Source organism: Idiotropiscis lumnitzeri, chromosome 8 (assembly GCF_059441095.1).
Source record: "Idiotropiscis lumnitzeri isolate Australia: NSW breed Sydney's pygmy pipehorse chromosome 8, RoL_Ilum_1.0, whole genome shotgun sequence".
Classification (NCBI taxonomy): Eukaryota; Metazoa; Chordata; class Actinopteri; order Syngnathiformes; family Syngnathidae; genus Idiotropiscis; species Idiotropiscis lumnitzeri.
In genome coordinates, this window is record NC_142398.1 from 16933629 (window position 1) to 16942670 (window position 9042).

The following is a 9042-nucleotide window of genomic DNA, read 5'->3' on the forward strand; positions in this document are numbered from 1 at the left end:
AGATCAGAAATCCCCTTATTGTCATTGTACTCAAGTGTGCAACGAGATTAGAGAGCTCCCCTCTCCAGTGCAATCCAACAATAATTCAGATAAATATATAATTTAGATAAATAAGTGAATAGTTAGTGCAATGGAATACAATACATAATGACATTCCTCCAGGGAGCACGTTGGAAGTGCATGTTGTATTGAAATGTTATTGTGTCTGACCTGTGTCGTCAAAGCTTGCCAGAGATGACTGGGAGGACTTGTCAGCCAGGTCCGGAGGTTCAGGGACCCTGGGTGGGACCGTGATGCCCATGCTGCAGTTACTGTTGTCCTCAATCACCTGGTTGGGATGGCTCAGGCTTGGGACACCATCGCCAGTAACTGGAACACAGTCTGATGATGGATGTTCTGCGGTCGGGGGGAAAAAAAGAAAAACATGCACTAGGAGTGAAGTAGTTACTTTAACAAAGCTAGTTTTGATTGAAGCAATATAAACATGGTTGGCGAGATCGCCATGACAACGCTTTTAAAAAGAGAAGTCAAAGCTAAGTTAAGGTTGTGGCCCCCTCTGTCGGCCAGCAAGAGGACATGCAAGCCAACTGACAACGATAAACGATGAGTGAATACTTTAGTTAACTTTGAGCAGTTAGAGAAACACATTTATCACACTTTTCTGTCACTGCACTTAAGAATACACAGAACATTTTTCAGTGTCCTAATTTCAGTGTTGTACCATGTGAATTCCCTTTAAGGGGCATCGGTGAATGCTCCAGGTAAACAAAAAGTTGGATCTGCAGAGAAAACCACAACACAACAACATTCTGTGCCTACTTATTCATATCCTGGAGGGAAAGCAGAGAATTAACCCCTGGAATAGCAGGTAGAGCTCCCCTGCGCTCTGACTTTCAAATTGTAAGCGCAGAAATTGCACAAAAACAAAACATGGTTCACATCCAGTATCATCCTTTAATGTCAGATAATGGGCAAAAATGGTTTCTTTTGATTAAATACAAAGACGATCAGTCTGCTATCAAATAAGACGGCAGAAATCTGAGAAACAAAGGATTTTGCCCATTTTAATTTATGGTAAACAAGCTAGCTACTCGCTTAATTGATGATCAAAATATTTATGCGAATTGATCCGTTGTTGAATAATTGTTGCATCTTTATAGCGAAGCACAGAATAACATTCTTGAGTCTGCTAAATGTGCTTTAAAAAGTTCAATACTGCAAACTTCAATTCGAATTACCGTCTTGTGTATATATTCAGTCATAATCCTTTTACTGTACTTTTGCACAAATCTGCAAGCAATAAACAAAGTTTTGTTGTTGAAGTTCACGTATCTATACAAGTGTGTCAAATATTGCTATATATCCATGCACTTTCTGAACTGGTTATCATACAAGGTCAGTGTTTTGAATATTACTTTTACCTAACATTTTTTTAAGAACAATGGCAAGATTTACCTCCAGTTTTCACATCATCATTTTTCTCTTCCTCCGGCTCTTCATTTGTCTCTTTGTCCACCTCGCTAGTGGTCTCATCACTGACACAGACAGCTTGTTGTCTTTCGCCGTCAATCAGCTTGCCGTCTTCATTAGCAACTTTCTCCACATCCATGTCGTCCTTCTCCTGCTCCAGACGAGCTTTAAGGGCCTCCTCAGCTGCCTGCCTTTTCACCTCTTCGAGCTCTTCCTCCTTCTTGGCTCGCAAACGCTCCAGGATCTCCTCTGGATGAAAGAGGGGGAACAGTCATTGCGAGATATTGGCCTATCCGCAAACCAAATAATGTTGGAGACCCATTTATAAGAAACCTAGGAATTAGTTTCAAATTCTGAAAGAAAATGGCATACTATATATTCTAAAGAGAGAATAAAGATGGAGCTCATTACCATTAGCAACATTGAGGAAACATTTGTTGTTGCCCCGAGCCTTGTTGGTTAGGTCCTCTGTGATGTCCATGTGTGTGTGAACCTCATCCCGAATTTCTTCAAGGGCAGCATAGAGGTCGGCTTCCCAGTAATCCTTATTCAAGCACTCGATGAGCTCACCTAGCTGGACCTGCCACAAACAGAGAGGGAGAGACTCCATGTAAAAGCCACGACATCTCTAAAGACATGCAGGGCAGTAAATATACTGTAAAATGATCACATAATTAAAGCGCAGGTATTTGCAGTGAGAAATTAATAACCTTTACCTTGGTGCTGTAGTACCAGATTGTTTTATGCTCCTGCTCGCCATCTTCTTCTCTGTAGGGGATCAAGGGGAGGACACATGGGAGATTATTTTTGTAATGATGTGGGGAGATATGACATATTAGAAGAGGGTGGGGCCACGTTCAATCAGGAGAAACTCGTGTGTGTTTATGTTTGCGTGTTTCTATGTGATAATTAAAATTAATTCATTCGCCTGAGGGTAATGGGTGCGAACAGCAGTTACGATCAACTTTCCTTTTTTAAGTGTTCTAAAGTCCAATTAAACCCGTGGTGCATTACATTTTGATTTTGCCGTACATTCAATCTGTAGTACTCAAAACTAAAAGCTAAATCCAACAGTCGAAAGATGTGTTTTTAAAATATCGAACCATAACATGTATCAAACCTCCCAAACACGCTTGATGTTTGGGTTTTAAATTTAACAACCAATAAGGACAACCATACAATAAAGTGTTTTTTTTTTATCCTACTTGATTCACTCATTATCATGACCTGCTTGATTTTGCTTTTACATGGGTGTACGTGTGGGACTTTACCTTTACCAAAGAGAGAACTGTAACTATTCTACAATAAAAAAAACCTAAAAAACAAACATTTCAAAAGTAGAATTTTTTTTTTAAGCACGGACAATTCTCTTGGATTGGTTGTAACACAAGTAATCTCTATTTACACACTTGGTGCCTCTGCTCAAATTAACCAAACTATCTTTTGTTCACGTTGTCTGCATTCAGACACAGCCCACGGGGATAAAAAATAGTGATGAGCACCTGCTGGAAGACACTCTTCTGAGCAGCCCCAAGCCAAAAAAAAAGAGCGTGAGGGAAGAGAAAGAAGCGATGCGAAAACATTTAGACGGCGGCCGGCTTAAATCTTGCATTGCTCAGGTGATCCATATCCAATGATTTATGAAGCAGGCCCTTGGCTGCTGCAGCGCCAGCACACACTCACCATCTGTGTCTGTTTAATGTCAAGATGCTATCCGGCTGCCTAAGTGGACGGATGAGCTAGAGATCTACCTTTAAATCAGAACCAGTCAACTGTATCAACCACAAGAGGCATTACATTATTAATCCAATATATATTCCGCAGTCACGTTACATTTTACATCAGACAAATATGCCTCCTTGACAAAATAAAAATTTGAAATGCATTCCAACGGGCATCCTATAATTATTTATATTACTGTAATATGTTTGTGTGAAATTGCTCGACAACAATGTCATTGCAAAAAGGAGCTCAGCTCAAATGGTACTGTTGACATCTTTTGAATGGCAACTATCATACAAGTAACTTAATTGCAATAGAAAAAAGCATAGCTGTCTATATTTAAATCTCAAGTAGGCCACTGTTACAAACACACACAAATTGAGCATGATCCAAATACCACTGCGACCCGTTTTCTGCACACAAAAATCTTTGCCATCAATTAATGTATGCTGCGTTGGCATACAAAAATAATTTAAAGCAATTACAGAGCAAATAACGCAAACTGTCTCACAAAATAGATTTTCCACTGAAGATGTAAGAATTCTAATAATTCGTACAACTTAAAAGAATATTTGCAACTAATGCACATTGTCTCAAGTTCTCATGAATAAACTACAATGGCCCATGTCCGCTGTAGCGCTTCCTCATTAAGGTCTCTGATGGGTTGGCGCCAACAGTGCATATCATGATGCTAATTGCCCAAGTCAATCCGGAATGTTTTTGCTAAACAAAAATGGAAGAAGAAAAAAAAAAAACAAGGCTCGATTCAACCTAGATTTTTCGGACTGTATCTAGTAGTATAAGTCGCAGTAGTCAACTAATGCATTGCGAAGAAAAAAAAAGTTGCACTAATAATCTGTATCAGCCATGAAAAAAAGCAAATCAGTCTATTGCTAGTCCTTACCAAAACATTCCCCACTTCTCCAGACATATTGAAATAGATATGCTGTGAGCAATCCTGCCAATAAACACATTTTGACTTACACAACAATGCGGCGGTTCAGGAACCAGTATTTGCGACTATGCCGGTCATATCCCACCGGCAGCTGGCGAAGAAAGGGTCTGGTTTTCTGTATTTCAGGGATGCAGTCGGCCACACCGGGCACTTTGTGCGCGACGCACACTTCGCACTGCCACTCATCCTCCGGCACTTCCTGCAGGGGCGGCTTCACACACTCTAGATGGTAAACGGCTGCGCATGTCTCGCAGCACAGCAGGTCACCCAGGCGGTGGCACACACGGCAGTGGTCGTCATAGGCTACAACGCCTTCTGACATGAGCTCTTCCCTGGCAATATTGGTCGCCAGGAACTGGTCCACTAAAAACTGAAGAACTTTGATTTTGCTCTCCAAGGGTTCAAACGGATAATCTTCCCCTTCCTGGAAAGGGAGAATGTGTCTGTATTCCGGGTCACTTTCACAGTATGCCCGTAAGACCTCCGGCCAGGTCATACCGTCCACAAAATAAAGTGTGGAATTGACAGAATCCTTCACGTCGGCAGGCCCGAAGGTGGTGTTGGAAGTGTCCTCCTCTCGGAGTATAGCCTTGAGCAGGGAAATGTGCGTCTCTGCCAGGAGGGTGCACTGCTCCTGGCTGGCAACTGCCGCACAGAAATCCTCAAAACGGAAAGGGGAGAGCCGCAGCACCGTGCCAAAGTTGCGGAGAACCTCGTACACAGCGGACACATTGAGGAGCTGTGAGGTAGGAACCAAGAGGTCCTCTGAGGACTTAGGAAGCTCCAAGGGGGGAATGTCTTGCGCCTCCAAGACGGGAGACTGCGGTTGCACCACTCGACTCCTTCGTCGACCTGTCGGAGACAACAGAACAAAGCTAGGAATGAGAGGAAGAAAATACACACTCACACACACACACACCATTCTTGTGGAAAGGTTCTAAATACAACATTCTAATGAGAACACATCTACTTTTAGAACTGCTTGTCAGAAGAACTAAGGTTAGAAAGGTTAAAGTAAACAGTATTTTGTATTAATTGTATTTAAAATTTATTTGCTCTCAATTTCTGTAGTTGTATGCAGCCTTCTTTTGTTAGTGCACCTTTTTTTATTATTGCACGATTTCTTGCTCACCACACTTCATCAGGCTGTTTTACTTTTTATTTACCTTCTGTGTAATTATGTACTTTACATAATACAAACACGCACAATGGAGTTGTGGTGAGCATCCCTAACAGTTCTGGCGATTAGGGTTCAAATCTCTACTCCGGACTTTTTGTGTAGAGAATGTACGTGCTACCCTTCTTTTTATGAGTTTTCTGCTGATAAGTGCACCTGCAACCCTAATGACCATAAGCATTATAGAAATTTGAAAATTCCTACAGTGGGGTGACAGGAAGCTGGAGTCAAATTTAGCATAGAATGAGGCGAGCTTCACCATGGATGTCTCTCATGTCACTCAAAGAGGTGACATGAAAAGAGACAAGATCGACAACCACTCAAAAATCAAAGGGAGGATATAGATATTTCCTCTCGAGATGTCTCCACTTGAACAACTTGCTTCATAAAATAAAATGTAAGGTCATAGGTGAGTTTAAATTTGGAGGTTCCATTCTAACACGTTAAATCCAACCCTCCATTTTATATATTGCTTTGCTTCCCGAATCTATCCCAACCGGTTTACACCGAAGCTAAGAAAGGCCTAAAAAGTTCAATGAAGCACAATTTTGTGGTATTCTTGAATTGTCCCAAAAAAATTACATCCCCAATCGAACGCTGTGCAGCATTGACAAAATGATTACTTGAACAAAAATTTCCAGAGAGAAGTTTGCTTACCTGATTACTGTACTCGTGCTTGCTGCGGTAACGACAACGTAATAATGAATGAGCTGACGTCTGCAACAAGTGGGGTTGAAAAGGGCGCCTCTCTTCAAAACAAAGAACTGTCAAACTATTTCGGGAGCCTGCTGCAGGACACAGATGAACTGTACGCCTGCTTAAGAGTTGAAAATCTTATGTATTATTACCACGGCGGGTTCTTAACTGGCGATATTTACTACACATTAATAAGGTATTAATATGAGAGAGCTATATCATAATTGACAATTCTTCGGGCAAATGTTAAAAGTTGTCTTGGAAGTATGATTTTGTGAGGACTTTCAACTAGTGTAAAAACAATGAATGAAAAGTAAAATAATAAACTTCTAGTTATTTTTTACATAACACCATCGGTGAAGTTACGGTGGGAGAAAAAAATGTTTAACAGAAAAAAGTACGTCTTTTCTCTACAATGACAGGAGCAATTTGCTGATCGGACTAAAGTGACCGAACCACCCGAGTTGTCTGAAGCGTGGGGCATTTCTTTGCAAAGCGGCGGCCAGCAGAGCACACGGTAAACAAAGGCCCGTTTCTCCGTGCAAACTCCATTTTGGACAATGCGCCTAGCTTTGTATTTTGAGCTAAAAAAGAAATAAGGTGCACTCCCCAAGAGAGATAAATCCCACGCCGTGCATTTGTAAAAGAACGCGTACCTGGGGTGCTTCCGAGCGTGCTTTGGCTCCTTGTGCTACTGTCGGTGCAGTAGCTGGCATCATCATCATCTTGATCTGCTCGTTCCTCCAGATAGTCCGAGTCGTTTCCCAAGGCCTCTTCTTCTTCTTCCAGGTCCGACGAAGGGTTGTCGTTCAAGAGTTCGTCTTCCTCCGATCGGTAGCTCAAATTGTCGTCCTCCTCGTCGCTGTTGTCGTCGTACACCACCTTGGTCGGAGGCCGCTTCACTCCGCCTCTACTGCCGCCGCGGCCGCCTCTCGACCCCCTGCCTCTCCCTCTGCCTCCTCTGCCCCGCGATGCCGCGCTCGCCTCAGAGGTGGCGGTTCCAACTTTCTTGCGGCCCCGGGACAAATTAAAGTTATCTGGGCCTGATATTTCCGTGTCCACCTCGGCGGAGCTGGTGACACTAGCACCGTCGGTTAAGATACGTCCACGACCCCGTCCTCTGCCCCGTCCTCGCCCCCGCATCCCTCTGCCCCGTCCACTTCGAGAGCCGCGGGCTGGCCCGGGTGAGCCTTCCCGCATCCCGGCTGCCAGTTTGGGCGGCCTTCCTCTTCTCCCCCTCATTGTAGGAGAGCGCCTCTTCTGTTCCGCTTCAATTTCGAAGCCGCGAGACGCCACGCGCAACGAAGAAAAATTAGGAAAAGAGACGCAAACGGCTCATGCGAAAGTTGCCGCGAAGTTCCCACCAGGCCACGGTCTCAATTTTTGGACGCAAAGCTTAAAGTGAATGGCCGGTGTCCCGCTCTGGGTCGCCAACTGACGCCATTTTTCTTCTCGGCTCTCCCTCCGTTGAAAACACAGAAGGCCTCAAAACATGCGTCAAGCGAACTGGAGTTCCCGGGCATTTCACCGGAAGCAGATCTCCCATGCCATCAAAGTAAAATAAAAACAACACCCTGACACGAATTACACTCACGCACAGACTGTTGTTAACGCCATCAGATTTTATTAGACATGAGACTTTAGTTCGATTCCACACAAACTGTACTGTAGTTCCCTTACTGTGTAGTAAAATATGACATTTGATGCGTGCGGTTTAGGAAGTACTGTCTTTTTAACGCCCCTGTAACTTGACACCTAACACGAAGCGCCAATGAGGCTGGGTCACGTGACTCAATATTCTACAACAACGCCAATTTGCATGCTAGTTCATAAAACGAGTTACACATGCGAACACTATTTTGCTCCCAGTGCCTTTTCAGAGTTTTCTCATTGTGACATGTAGAACTAAATTAGCTCGGACAATGGACGCAGTCACTGCTTTTATTACTGACATGGCGCCACAGTGATGAAGGCGAACGAGGCAGGAGGATAACCGTGAATGGGTCTAGCAGAACCACGAGCAAGTCGTCAAAGTTAATCAAACTTGTGAACAAGGAAACTGCAGGCATTTATCCACCGTTCAGCTAAACTGGAGATCACATTTAATTGTACATTTTCAGTCTTTTGCTCAGTCTGAATTCCGCTCAAAACAGAACAAATATGTCATCAAAATCGTACAGTTGCAAGTTGTCGTGGCCGAGTGGTTAAGGCGATGGACTAGAAATCCATTGGGGTCTCCCCGCGCAGGTTCGAATCCTGCCGACAACGTTTTTCGTTTTGGCATGAATGAACAAAATTTAGCAAACGAGGATGTGTGGAAATTTTAGTTGACAATTTTCTTTGTGGCTTTAATGGTGCGTCGTATTATGACGTGTGCCATTTTTTGGGGGGTGAAACCATTTTCTTTGTGGCTTTAAATATGCGCTTGTAATATGATGTGACATTTTAAAAACGTATTTTCACTTTGAAAATTACAAACGATCACCTGACTGAAACACAAATACAGAAATACAGTCGTAAAAGCAGTGCGCCCTCTGCTGGGGACAAGCGGTATTACATAGCCCACTAATTTCCAACTGGAGGACTTTAAACTAAATTGAACTATTGATCTGAATTGAAGTGAAAACTAATTGAACCAATAACACAAGTAATTCTAGACACATTAGTTCAGGAGTCTTCAATCCTGTTCCTCGAGGGCCAGTGCCCTGCGTGTTTTCCATTGCTCCCTGGTGCAACACACCTGCTTCAAATGATCAGGCTCGTTATCAAGCTTTTGCAGACCTTGCTGATTATCTTATCATTTGAATCAGATGTGTTTAAGCAGGGAGAGATGGAAAAGAGGCAGGACACTGGCCCTCGAACAGGAATGAAGACCCCTGATGTAATGTGTCGAAAATTACTTGTATTACAACTACAAATAGTGTCGACAATGTAGGAATATTGCAAATATACACGACATACTTATAAGTTCAATATACACGCAAGCTTGAAAGTGTGTAATAACAAATAGCCAATCATGTCT

General features: G+C 42.9%; 1 protein-coding gene and 1 non-coding gene across 5 annotated transcripts in view; one reads left to right on the top strand and one right to left on the bottom strand.

Moving 5' to 3' along the window:
• The window catches only part of LOC148332433 (nucleosome-remodeling factor subunit BPTF-like), a 30984-nt gene extending 23449 nt beyond the window's left edge, over positions 1-7535 (bottom strand). For 2 of the 4 annotated variants that reach the window (XM_088302522.1, XM_088302524.1), the window contains exons 1-6: positions 6677-7534; positions 4177-4999; positions 2187-2238; positions 1882-2050; positions 1456-1719; positions 211-396 (exon numbers count right to left, since the gene is read on the bottom strand). In XM_088302522.1, the coding sequence (XP_088158648.1) occupies positions 211-396; positions 1456-1719; positions 1882-2050; positions 2187-2238; positions 4177-4999; positions 6677-7262 (2080 nt within the window). In that variant the 5' untranslated portion in view covers positions 7263-7534. Of the gene's footprint in view, positions 1-210; positions 397-1455; positions 1720-1881; positions 2051-2186; positions 2239-4176; positions 5000-6676 lie in introns of all 4 variants that reach the window. The other 2 variants (XM_088302526.1, XM_088302523.1) reach the window with 2 other exon arrangements.
• A 671-nt stretch (positions 7536-8206) lies between these two features.
• Positions 8207-8288, top strand: trnas-aga (transfer RNA serine (anticodon AGA)). Its single transcript has one exon. It is a non-coding gene; the product is annotated as a tRNA-Ser (tRNA).
• Positions 8289-9042: the final 754 nt, after the last annotated feature.